Source organism: Oppia nitens, unplaced genomic scaffold, assembly GCF_028296485.1.
Source record: "Oppia nitens isolate AA-2021 unplaced genomic scaffold, nextdenovo-longstitch-racon4-pilon3 scaffold5_pilon_pilon_pilon, whole genome shotgun sequence".
In the NCBI taxonomy this organism is placed as follows: domain Eukaryota; kingdom Metazoa; phylum Arthropoda; class Arachnida; order Sarcoptiformes; family Oppiidae; genus Oppia; species Oppia nitens.
Window position 1 is genome coordinate 4,652,343 of NW_026533243.1, and position 15,212 is coordinate 4,667,554.

General features: G+C 20.9%; 1 protein-coding gene across 3 annotated transcripts; it reads left to right on the top strand.

Annotated features, from left to right (window-relative positions):
* Nucleotides 1-4,369: 4,369 nt before the first annotated feature.
* On the top strand, nucleotides 4,370-14,349 carry LOC128961429 (nuclear hormone receptor HR96-like). Of its 3 annotated transcripts, none has more exons than XM_054307665.1 (9): nucleotides 4,370-4,477; nucleotides 8,389-8,537; nucleotides 8,738-8,808; nucleotides 9,553-9,657; nucleotides 10,832-11,202; nucleotides 12,437-13,058; nucleotides 13,137-13,262; nucleotides 13,348-13,409; nucleotides 13,949-14,349. In XM_054307665.1, the coding sequence occupies exons 2-9, from the start codon at nucleotides 8,438-8,440 to the stop codon at nucleotides 14,157-14,159; spliced, it is 1,668 nt and encodes a 555-aa protein (XP_054163640.1). In that variant the 5' UTR covers nucleotides 4,370-4,477; nucleotides 8,389-8,437; the 3' UTR covers nucleotides 14,160-14,349. The 3 variants fall into 3 exon arrangements, with proteins under 3 accessions (XP_054163640.1, XP_054163642.1, XP_054163641.1); XM_054307667.1 differs by lacking the exon at nucleotides 4,370-4,477 and adding an exon at nucleotides 8,023-8,243; XM_054307666.1 differs by lacking the exon at nucleotides 4,370-4,477 and adding an exon at nucleotides 8,023-8,239.
* Nucleotides 14,350-15,212: the final 863 nt, after the last annotated feature.

Here is a 15,212-nt window from a genome sequence, read left to right on the forward strand (position 1 = left end):
ATATTTTTGTTACATTCATGTATGCATTTATTGACGATATTAAAAATAAAATGTATTGTAGTATTAAATAATTTTTTTTATAGATATTTATTATAATTTATAACTTTTAACGTCCTTTAATTTAGTAAATTTTGTATAACATTGATATTTATTATTAGTTTTTTTTAAATAAAAACTTTGCATACGTGCCATTTGATTAGTGTACAAACACATACATAGAAAGAGAGAGAGAGAGAGAGAGAGAGAGAGAGAGAGAGAGAGAGAGAGAGACTTTTTTTAAGTAAAAATTAAAATATTTATAAATACTATTTATAAATTCATAAATAGTATTTAAATATATTTTCCGTATTTATTTATTAATCAAACACTTAGACATAATTCGAAAAAATAGTTTAACAAAAACTGATAACTAATATAATTTTGAAATTATATACAATCCTGTATTTTGTTTATCTATTGTATTTTATTATCAATCAAATAGATTATAAAATATGTTTAAAGTAGTTATATTTAAAAATATAGAGGTTATTCAATAGATAATTGTTAAACTAATAAAAATTTTAACCACCTTGCTATCTTGCCATAAAATAAGTACACAATAGTAGCATATGTACTGTACTTAATAGTTTGTACATTAAATTGGATTTTATTAAAAACATATGCTATAATAGGTTGTTATGCTTTAATATAATACAAACAAATGTTTTGTGAACTTAATATATATTAAATAAACTTTATATTGAGTATTAAATTTACAAAAAAAATTATTAGTTTTAGTATTACTTTATTTAATGACATTAATTTATTTTATGCAATGAACTTACAGTACAAAAATGTATATGTATTTAATCGCATTCTAATAAATATTGATAATTATTGTACTTATATTAATAATGATAGCTATTAGTATAAATTGCATAAAATTATTATTATTATATTATTTAAAAAACTATGTTTTTATATACATCTCGATTAATAACCTTAAACAACATTGAATTAATGAAATTATTATTAATAATAAATCTAAAATTAAAATTAGAATTAAACAATTAAAAATATGTGTAAATTTAGTGATTGCAAGTATTAAATTGAAAAAATTATTACGCAATAATATTTTTGTTGTAAATAATATTTAATTATTTACGTTTAAATTTATCTTTTATTAATAACTACCGGTACTAAAGAGTAGTATTAAAACTTTCATAATGTTATAAACAATGATTCATTTATATAAGAATTCGTAAATGAATAATAATAAAGTCGATAAAATTKAATTACATTTAATAATAAAAAAATTAGAATTACTTTGAATTAGATGTTATATTTTTGTAATTTTAATGTCCCGTTTTATATTTAATATTAATAAAAATTATAATCTTTATTTAGTATTAAAGGTATTGAATACATAATAATGTTATATCTAAATAAGATTACATCAACTTTTATCAAATATATAACAATTATAATTATTAAAATTTTTTTTATTAAGTTAAAACCAGTTGAGAATGCTAGAAAGCATTGCCAACAAACAAATCTTAATGGCGTAAATTACTTCTTATATTCGATAACTTCTTAATGCAATCCTATTATTTTATGTTTTCAATAAAAATAGTAAAATAATAAAATAGTATAACTATTATATATAAAAGATATAAATATTTATTAAAAATAACTTGAAAAAAGAATTAAATAATTTTGATTTTATCTTATATCGTCATAATTTATATGTTTTTAATRATATTTTATTATATAGAAAACAGTGATTCATTATTTTGTTTTTTAAATGTCTCTCTTTCTCTCTCATGACTTGAGGACACAAACATTTTCGTTAGACAGGAACCCGGTGTTACAACTCTAGACTAAATTTAATTATCTATATTTTTTAATTAAACAGTACTGTATAACTTATAAGACTATTATATAATTAGTGTTGAATTAAATATAATACTTAAATAGATTATTATCTAAATAATAAAATAAAAATTCTTATAAATTTGTATAATATTGTGACAGAAATTAAATAACTTTCATCAATAATAGTAGTAATAATAAAATTTTTCCGCTACAATATCTCATCCAATAGTTTTATGACTCATATTATATGTTAATAATCACTGTTTTGAATTACATGTCCTATATATGACACATTTTATTGACTTGTTATGAACTAACTATTTATAAAATTTATTAATGCTATAGATTTTAAGGCATGAGTTACATAAGCCATAAAATTAATTAAATATTTTTATTACCTAAAAAATAAAATTTGATTAAATAAAAATTATACAATTTTAAATTTTGTTATTAAATAAAAATTTATCTATAAATAACATGTCATAATTAATATATAAGTGATTATTCAATATACTATTTGTAAATCCACAGCATTTTACTTTATACTAAATATTCTTAGTTTAAATAATCAAATTTGTGTACAAATTAGTAATTTAACAAAATATTTGTATAATTTGTTCARGATAAATTCTATCATTGTATCATTTGTATACATACAATATATATATATATATATATWTTATTGATATTTATACAGTACTACAGTATTACAGATATAATACAGTATATATTTTATACTAGGGTTACGCAAGGGTGGGGTAAGCGAAAATACCCCTTAGGAGAAAGCTTTTGAAATTTTAAGTCTAATTAATTATTAATTTAAGTCTAAATGAAAGATTATTTTTTAGCGCCGAAATTATTTTTTAAATTTATAAAAATTTTAATTAATAATTGTTAATTGTTTTTGTATTTTTATAACATACTTAAATTGAATTATTTAATAAAAATTAGTAAAATAGTTTTAACTACGATAAAGTTAAACAGTATAATGTTGTTTTATTAAAATTGAGATTGAAAACTTAAAATATTTTTAATAAATTAATTAAATTACAATAGTATAATATTTTTAGATAATTAAAATATTGATTATTACAACTAATTTATATAATAATGTTATTTATAAATTACTTTTATTTTTTACATTTTAAGCGTAAAGTTATTATTTATTTTTAAAATTTTAGTCAATATAAACTAATTATTATAAATTTAAGAATTAGTAGTTTAAATATTAATAGACAAAAATAATTACTATTAAATTAATATTTATCTAAATGTAACATTATTTTAATAAAAATATCTAGCTTAAAAATGAGATAATGATTTATTTATTCAAAAAGTAATTATATTACAATTAGAATATTATTTTAGTTTAAAATTAAGATAATAATAATTAATTATTCTGAAAAATTTAATAATTTTGTTACGAATTTTGTGTATTTTAAAAACAGAATTATTTTAAATGAAAAAACATACACACAATAGTTAGTACACCTCTAAGATTTTTTTCATTTTACCCCACCCTATACCCCCCCTAAAATCCAATACCATGTTTAATCCTTATGTTATACATATAAACGATAGGTTGACTATTGACTATTGACATCAACACAATCATGTATTGTGTGAAAACTGAATGTACTTAAGTGTATGGGTTATGTGCTGTCATATCGTTATTTAACATGAAATTAATGCGAACTCAACATATCTTATCATTTGATGTACTGTATTTAAAATCTATTGCTGTTATATATTGTAGTATACTATAACATCATAGACATAAAGTCACTACAGAAAGAGAGAGAGAGAGAGAGAGAGAGAGAGAGAGAGAGAGAGAGAGAGAGAGAGAGAGAGAGAGAGAGAGAGAGAGAGAGAGAGAGAGAGAGAGAAAGAGAGAGAGAGAGAAAGAGAGAGAGAGAGAAAGAGAGAGAGATTTTATCATTAAATGCAAACTGTTTGCCTAACGCCCTGAGCTGATACAACAACTAATAATAATGTCATATATATATTTTTATAATAAATATTATCTAATGAATCCCACCTAACAGTGCAACTACTAGTGCAGTAAGTTTTAATGTTGTGCTAATAGCACTTTACACACATCAGTGTATTTTCAAACACCAATTTGTTAATACATTTATAAATTTAAATAAAAAATATACATTATTTGTACTTTACTTAACTGTATATTAAATTATGCTATTTTTATCATACCTATAAGTTCAATCATCGTTTATATGATTTGTCATTTACTTATTGAAGTAAACTATAATATTTTTAATTAAACAAATTAATTAATATTTATATTTATAAATAAAGTTTATTTACTTAATTCTCGTGTTTTAAGAACGTATGAAAAAATAAATGATAATTTTTTGTTAGCTATGATAAACTAACAAAAATAATAAACTATTATACATTGTGAATTTATTTTTTTTAACATTGATTAATATTTTTTTAATTGAATATTTTTAATATTAAGTGTGCATTTCATTATAAATATAATATTTTTAAAAAACATTTGCGATAAGTGAAGTCAATTAATGCTGTTATCTAATAATCAGTCAAAAACATAGCAAACGTTTTACTGGAATTTATTTCAATAGAAAAATTTTTGGTAAATAAGGTAAGAAATAAAAACAATTTCTATCTTTATATCTATTTCTAAAAATAAACAATTATATTGTACTTTGTATTATAACTATAAGATACAGTATTTACTTTATATTTTATATTAAATACAATTATAGACAATAATAATAATTCACGCACATGTTATTATTTAAATGTATAATGTATTTGATAGACAATACACTATATGACAATTAATCAAACAACCAAATAATGAGAAATCATTTATTGACGTATTTTAATTAAATGGCCTAGGCTAATTTATTTTCTTAATAACTTTCTAATGATTGTGCATGATATATATTAAATAAAAAAATAACATAAAGTATATTTATATTATAAGTTAAAACTACATTATAATTAATTATAGCTACAAATACATTACAACATTTCATTATTTATCAATTATTATTAATACTATTATATCAATACTAATCTAAATATCTCATGTATATAGGGAGTCGTTCTCTCGACCGGAGGGTTGTGAGTTCGAATCTATCTCATGTAAAATGCTTTGTACGGCATTTTTAAATATTTAAATTATATTTAATACAAACACTACATTTATATAATATATAAAGACATTATTATTATTTCTATTTATAATTTTTGTTAAAATCAATTTTTAGAAACTAAAATATTTTGGGTAATTATAATTAAACCAGTTGAGAATGCTAGAAAGCATTATCAAAAAAAAATATTACGTAAATTACTTGTTTTTGTCATATTATAAACAAAATAATTATTCCTGATAAACATTAGTCCATATGAGTCATATTAATAAATTATTAATTGTTACAATGTTTATGACAAAGTATTTATATTGAAACAATAGAAATATAGTGATGCAATATTTATGTTGAAATCATATATATGGTGATGCAATTAAATTTTTATAAAGATTTATCCACTATTTTATAATAAAATAGATGTTTAACTTAAATTTTAATAACTAAAACTCATTTTTTAATTTATCCGCCATTTTATCTATTCTTGAAGAGATATCAAAATTATAATTCTGATTCCTATACCTTACTTTTGATGCTTTATTCAAATCTAAACTTTAGAATTTTTATCTAAAATTTTTTGTACWTTTGCCGCCATTTCTTCCAAATTTTAATGCTCATACCCTATACCTTATTTTCGATGATCTAACAGAATTTGAAATCAGAATTTCAAAATTCGAAAGTTTGTGTGACACACATAAATATAAAAGCCATTTTGTAATACAATTATTTTTAAAAACAATAAAAAATAAAATCTAAACTATCCCTAACCCCATTTATTGTAAATTTTAAAAAATTAAAGTATAAAAATAGACCGATTTTTAAAAATATAACATGTGTTGAGTCAGCCTGTATATATAGAATCCATTAAACAAATTTTGAAAAAATTGTTTGAAAATTATATAATAATTTTTACAGTTATGATGTGTACTAATAAGTGAAACACTGTCAACTGTTGTATTACTGTWCTGTATTAAAATTGAAAAAATATACACAAATCAAATATTTAATTTATCATATAATGGGAATTTTGATGTTAATTATTATAAAATATCAATTTTATTATACAAAGTGTCAAATAGTACTGTATATACAATACAATACATTAGATAAATATATTATAATTTATACTTTTAATATAGTGGTATATTTATAATACTATTATTCTATTAAATTAAAAACAAAAGTTTATAGTACTGTATGTTCTATATATGCTTTGATGCAAAAAAATAAATAGCTATTGTATTTGTATTTTATAAAACAATACTTTTTTATCAGATACACTATATTTGAATTGTTAATCAAATGTATAAAACAAATTATATTGAATTACATATTTTATATTAAAAATAATATCTTTGCTTAAAGTCTATAAAAAATTGTATGATTATAAAGGGCTTTATCTTAATATCAGACTCGCATAAGACTCCCGACTAATAATTTATTTGAATATCTAGTAAACCATATCTTACATATAAAAATGACCAATTGTTATGTAATATACAATTTTATACAGTATCATTTTTGTATTTGATTTTTTAAAAATTTAATTGTAAGGTTAACCAAATAATTGCAACAACCGCTTGTAAAAATGTGTAATTATTTGGTCAAACATACAAATAAATAAAACATGAACAAGTTTAAATATATTCATTATAAAATTGTCTATAACTTTGCCATTGGTCATTTTAATCTATAAAATATGGTTTACTAGATATCAAATATAAATTATTAGTCGGGAGTCTGATTTTAAGATATTGCCTTATAAAGTACTAAATGCACTTTTAGTGCAATTTTATTGTACGTCAACATCAATTAACCACAAAACAATACTGTATGAGAGCACCATCACTACCACTACTACTACTACTACTACTACTACTACTACTACTACACCATGGTGCTTTTTACACGACCCCAGTGCACACTTATGTTATAATATTATAATAATATCATAATATAATATCTTGGTACATTTGCGATCACTCGTTAGTACATTAATGTTTAATAAACATTTGTATTAAAAATTAATTTTTTATAATTTTTGTGACAAAATAGAATTATGATAAACCTGGAAAGTTTTGAAAAATATTTATATTGTTTATATAATTTATACAAATAGAAAAAATTGAATAAATAGAATAAATACCAAATACCATAAAATTTATCAATAATTTAAACAATGATTATAATAAACTAAGTTAACATTATTTAAACAATAAAAATTGACCAATTAGAATTTCCAGTTTAGTTTAGACAATTTTGTTAACCATAGTTCATATTATACATGAAAACAATAAATATTTTATTTTAGTCAATTATTTTATTATTTTTATTTTTTACATTACATTATTTTTTACTCAAACCAAATCCATCAGAATATTTATATATCTGAATAATATTAAGAATAGTAATATTGAATATTTAAAAAATTTAATATTTCATTTAATAATATATTATTAATAAAAAATAATTAAATTTTAAAATATAAAATTATGTTTAAATTATATTTATTAATTTTCTAATATAATATTCATTATTCGATTCATTGAATGTTTGATTAATTTAATACATATAAACTTTATGGTATATTATATCCTAACTGTACTCAATTTAATAAAGCAAATGTACTAATAGTGTGTTGTTATGTAGTATTTACATACTAATACAATAGTGTGTATGTATTGTAGCAAGGTCATTAAGTTTGTTTCATAGCATTTAAGGGCTAACCAGCGCACAGACATACATTATTAGCGCATATATACAGTACTATGAATATCATTGTTAGTGCGGTGTCGGTGGCACTGGTATGTTGTGTGTATGAGATGTCTAATAAATAATGTAATAAACGATTATAATTAGATTTTTCATTGCGATCTCTGAGTCGAAATGCACCTAAACTCTCTCTCCTAGTAATATAAACATTCAATACTAACTACCAGTACTTACTATAATTGTAAAAATAGTGTGACTTTAAAGTACAAACAATTTTTCTATGTATACGTGTTTTGCAATCACTTTTTTCTCAACAAAAAACTCCACAAAATTTTAAAACTTCATAATAAGTGAATAAAAATAATAAAAAAAACATTTTTTAAGTTTATTAATTAACTTTTATGTGTTTGTTCATTGAAAACTGGTATTTACCAGTGCCATATACATACCAGTGCCATATATACATACCAGCTTGGGTGATATTATTAATAAGTATCACACACTTGGAATTGTATACGTTTTATATAACACATACTGTAGGTAATACTAGAATAATAATTATTATTATCTAGACTAGTGTTTTTGTTTTTATTAATATTAGTGACCTGCTTATTTTATGTTTATATAATTTTTAAGATATAATTTTGTTTACAATATATAATTGATGATTATAATTTTGTTGCAGCTATTTTCATCAAATAAATAATATATGTCTTCAATATAAATCAATATATATGACAAACATAACAGCGTTAAGTCAAAAGTTAAGTTCAAATTCACGTAAAACTATGGATGCAATCAAGATATGTGTTGTTTGTGGCGATCGGGCAAACGGTATGTTTATTAGACATATTTTTATTCATCATTAAATATACTATAAATAATTTTTTATGTAAGTTTGTTATCACTATAAAAATATTACACATATAAAATATTTTATCAAATTGTAATGATGAAATGACTTAGATATTATTATTATTAACAACAACAACAACAATGATAATTAATTTATAAAATTTAATTTAATTATTTAGGCTATAATTTTAATGTAATCGCATGCGAGTCGTGTAAAGCATTTTTTAGGAGAAATGCATTGAGGAAAAAGGTTTGTTATGTTTTCATATTTTTTTTAAATAAAAATATCCATAAAATGTTATTTAGTTATTAATGTTTTTACACATAGCATGACTTTGTATATACTTTATGTTTACTATTAACGTATGAATATTGTGTATATATTTTGAAATGACCTTAAAGTGTTATTTCAATAATTTTTTAGTTAATTTATTTTAGCGGTGTATTTGTAAAATTATGTTAAATAATAAATATATATATATTTTTTTGATTATATTATTAGTAATGTGTTGATTGTGGGTGCAATTTGGTTTGCGATTTATAGATATCTTAGATTTATAGATTTTTATATTTAAATAATGGTATAGTTTTGGAGAGGACAGGGAGATAGCAATTGATAATTTATGATTAATACTTTATAGAGATTCTTAACAAAAGTACTAATGTTCTCAAGTGTTTCGGTCTAAAGTATAATTAATAAATCAATGGTTTTATAGACATAAAAATCGTTATATCATATAAATTTGTAGTGTATATCATATACAGTATATATATATAAAACTAGAGATATAGTTCACATGATATACAAAACGGAAAGTGAGACAAAAATTATAAAAACAGAGAAATATGTAATGATAGTAGAAAAATAAATATTGAATTTTCCCACAACAACGATACAGTGTTGTTATAATTGATGTCATGTCATATATTTATCAGCTAACGGTTCTCTCATATGACTTACTAATTGTTATTTTTTTATAAATAAATTGATTAGGAATTCAAGTGTCCTTTTAGTGGCAATTGTAAGATAGACTCAATTACTCGTAAGTTCTGCCAAAAGTGTCGTTTGCAGAAATGTTTCGACTCAGGAATGAAAAAAGTAAGTCCAGTGCAGATGTACTCATAAATACATACATACAAACACATACACATACATACATAAATATATATATACATACATACATACATACACACACATACACATATATATACACATACATACATACACACACACACATACATACATAAATATATATACATACATACATACACACACATACACATACATACACATACATACACACACATACATACATACACATACACACACATACATACACACACATACAYAYACACACACACACATACATACACACACATACATACATACACACACATACACATACATATACATACATACATAACATTACACACAATTATATTAATGTTTATAATAATAATAATAAGACACCAATAAACTTGTGCGCGTTTGATACAACTTAAAAATAAATAATAGTATTTTATATTAATATTTTATTTTCACTTTATAATAATAATTATTACTATTATTATGAAATGAATGAATTATTTTCGCTATCTATTGTGTGTATAATAAATTACAATTACAGTATACAGTTGTAGTGCAATATCATAAAACATTTTTCTAAAAACATTTACACTATAGTTGTATTAAATGCTGACTACAATATATTAAAAGTTTGAATAAATATATAGTACATTCATTGCTCATAATTTCATGTCATATTTATTGACATATAATTTAATATATTTTTATGTTTCACATAATAAATATTACAAATTTAAAAAAAATATAACTTATAATTTAATATTTATAAAATAGGAATATGACTTAATAATATAAAGCTAATGACAAAAATATTTATTATTTATATATAGAAATAAATATTTTTAGTAAAAATTAAAACATAAAATTGTATACAACAAAATTATTTATTGATGATTAATAATTTTTATACTAAAAGTTACTAAAATTTAGTTTTTAATCGTTACGAATGTACTTAAAATTAAATATTTATCAATAGCTTGAAATGATATATCATATTACATGATAAAAAATTAAAAGTTGAGTATAATAAAAAATATTGACAATGATTATATAATACATTAGCATTTATACAAAGATTTTAGCACAATTTAATCTCACAATTTTTAAAACATATCTATGAATATATTAAAGAATTTAATTAGTATTTTAATACTAATTGTTATCATTTTATACCAATTTCTTTTAGGATTTAATATTGACTGACGAAGAAAAGCGTATAATTAAGTTTAAAATCGCTGAAAATAAGCAAAAACGAGTCAAATTAAGTGACAGTAATTCAGTGGACTCAACCATCACCAGTACCACCATTACTACCACTGCCACCAATCCGTTAGCAATGTCTATAAGTTCTACATTCAATGGCATAAATACCGACACTGGTGTTCATCCCTTAAATATTGTTTATCCTATTAATCATCATTATTTGTCACAAATATTGATGAATAATACCAACAATAGAGAACATATTTTGGGAGATTCTCAACATTTTATGAACAATTTTAGACAAAATAATTGTGATAATACTGTTATTAGTCAGCTTTCTTATCCTATAAAAAGGTAATTTAAAATTTATCAATTAATGTTATATCATATGCATGTTATATATTATTTGAAAACTATAACTTATATTTTATACAATTTTATACTATGGCGTAAACTTTCTATTACTGCAGACTTAAGTTAAAAATTAAATAGAGTTTAATATAATATTTATTTTATAATCATTAGTCATTGTTATAAATAATTGTTTAGTTAATACAATTATTTTTAATACGATATTATATATTTAATATTAGCACATAATATATATCTATAGGTATTATTATTGATGTTATATTTAAATGACATAACATTACATATAAATTATACAGTATGTAGTCATTWATAGTTTAGTATTTCTACATAATAATTACAATTAGTTTTTTATATTTCTGACCTTCCACTAAACGGGCTTATAATTTGTGTACATAACTATAATTTTCTATTTAATTAATCAATTTAACCAATTAAAAATTTATATTATGAATATTAATTAATATTACCGGTATATTAATATATATATATATATATATATAAATTTTAGTCTAATTAAAATATTTAAGTTAATATAATATACTATAATAATTTATATTGTAGATTTATTAATCTTCTGATAATGTTATGAAAAAATTAAATACTTTATATTGGGTTCATTTAAGTGCATATAAACTAATTATAATATTTTTAATTAATATAAAGTGTTTTGTAATATAACTTTCTATAGTAATTATAAGTATTAATTATTATTTTTTTAATTGTTCTTCACATAAGTTGCATAAATAATTATTTTTTAATAATAAATTAATATAGTCTGCTAATAGTATAAATGCAAATTAGTATTATTTTGTACCTGAATAAACTTATGGGTGTCTAATTAATTATTAGTAATAATAATATTTAATAATAGTTAAAATAATTTTATTATTAATAAATATTATAAATTATTGATTATTTAAGTATCTATAATTATATTAAAGCAATGTTAAAGATATTATTATTATTTTCAGTGCATTTTGAATTGAATGCAGTTATAAATAATTTAAATTTTTTTTTGTTTGTCTCAGATATAATAGCAAAGTTAAGTACAATTAGGTGCAAAATGACAAAATCATACTATAAATTAAATATTAGTTAATTTGTTCATTTGTATTATTATTATTATATTTTATAGTAATTATTATTTTTTATAAGTTTTAAACAACTTTTAATTGTAAATAACTTAAATGATAAGTTCATTGTTTAATTATTACAGTCATTTAGCCAACAATGAAGAAAACAGTAACGGCTCGTCCAATAGTAACCACTCCCGTCCCTCAGTAATCAAGTATATGCCGAATGAAACGAAACCGAAACCTAATATGAATGTCGAGGAACTGGAGTTTTTCAATAAATTTTTTTGTCTCAACAAATTAGAAGAGATATTTCGGTCTGAAATTGAGAATGACTTATCCAACGGCATCGGTAGTGACAATAGTCGTTCGGGTAGTCCAACACAAATGACCGGCGATGACAAACCACCCAAACATTCAATATGTAATTTAATACCCGTTTACAGATCAGACAGCGATCGAGTGCTCAACGATTTAGAGCGAAACCGTATGAATGAGTTAAGCGATGCATTCGCCGATATCAAGGATCCGGATGTCATTCAAACTGAAAACAATCAGCACTTGGATGCGGTCAAACTGACAGATAAGGCGGTCCAACAATTGATTAAAATGATTAGAAAGATCAACGGCTATAAGAACCTGTGCCAACACGACCAACTGGCCCTCATGAAGGCCGGGTGTACTGAACTAATAATTTTACGGTCCGTTCAAAATTATAACTTCGAGCGCGAGTTTTGGTCGTTTCCATTCATGAGCGCACGTGATGTATGTTTTTGCAAATAAAATCAATTATTTTTTATGAAAAATACTAATTATTTTTATTGTTATTTTATTGAATAATAGGATATTAAAAATATACAGTTAGATGGTATGAGACAACCTAAACGTCCGACAATATATGAGGCACACAAACGATTTATGAGACTTATTGGTCATGAATGGGATACAGATCTTGATATTCTTAATTTGGTTAGTTTAGTATTATTATTATTATTTCTATATACAGTATAAATATTAAGTTATAATATTAAAATTATTGATTTTTAAAAAATAGTTGTCAACAATAGTATTGTTTGATCCAAAAAGACCCGATATTATACATAAAGATATGATAGCGTAAGTTATATTTATTAATCTATTTAAATTTAATTTAATTAATTTCAAATGTTAAGTTACATTTACTAATCAATAATTGTTGACACACTTAATAAGTTTGGTATTATATATATACATATATATATACATATATATTAGAAGTATTTAATATATGCGATAATTTTCTTTTTAATACAAATTTAAGTTATATTTAATAATATTTATTTTAAAATACCAAAATATGTTTTCATTAACTGTTTATACAATAAATATTATATTTTTTTAAAGACAAATACAGTACAGTATATCTCATTTGAAAAATATTCCATAAATGTAATACACAGATGAATACTACTACTAATATAATAATAATTGTAAAATTAGTTCATTATATGCATAGTATGTTTATTATACATATTTTGAGTTTTAGGAAATTTTTCTCAATGTTGTTTATTATCTGTTTTTAATATTAATTCAATATTTTACTAGTTTTATACTTAAATAATAGTTTTTATTGGAAAACTTGTATTTATATATAATTTTGTTATTATTTATAACAGATTTGAACACCAGATAAACAAGTATTTATTGCAACGTTATCTGGAAATCAAATGCGGGACAAAATCGGCGGCCAAAGAGAAATACTTGAGATTAATGGACACATTGGAAGAGTTGCATACATTGAATGAGGAAAACGTTAGGTATCATCTGGAGGTCGACCCCCGAGAGATCGGACCCCTACTGATCGAGCTTTTTAACCTTAAACCATAAAACACCCCAAAAATTAATAACATTATCACCAATTTCATTGATCACCAGATTATTATTAAATTAGTATCACAAAAATACATTGACATACATATATAAAATTAAATTTCACCAGGGCACGTTATAGAAGTTATAAATAATATATAAATAATATATTTTTATATTTTTATGTGACATAAAATATTTATTGCTTTTTTATACACAAATTTTTATATAAATTGTATGATAACTATAACAATTAATTGATATTAATATAATTTTGTTGCACACATTTATACTATAAAATAAAAATAAATTTAAATGTGTTTAATAAATACTAATAAATTTAATTATTTCCATAGTCTTTTATTACTTAAAATCGAAATTTTTATTAAATGATCTTTAAATATTTTATGTATTTTATTAGTTTGTTATATTTAATAGATAGATGATAATAAATTAAATATTTACATTCAATTAAAATATAATTGTAGTATTGTATAATGAAATCAATAAAATATTAATAAAATACAATATAGAGGTAAAACCGCTACTATTGCATAATATTACATAAATTGTTGAGATACTCGTGTACTCTATTATTGAAAATAAGTACAATAATAAAGTTATTATAAATTAGAAATCTATAATAATAGTCATTTAAATATTAAAAATTATCTAATTTTTAATAACAATTTTATAGTGGATTAACGTATAAATATATAAATAGTTTTTTAATAAAAAATAAATCCAAAAATGGACTAATTTATAAATCACATTATAATTTCATTAATGGTAATATTTGTTAATATAATTTTATAAATATTAATTGCCAACTATTAATATATACAATATTGTTTTTTAAATATTAAATAATATCATTTATATTAATTTCAATATTAGACAAATTATAGCAATGTTTAATATTATCATAAAACTTTTATAGATACTATTTCATTAAATTTAATATATTTATATTTTATAAACACATTTTTAATTATCAGTAAAACAATTTATATTTTGAGATAATATTTCATTAATGAAAACATAGAATAAAATTTTTAAATATGGTTTTTT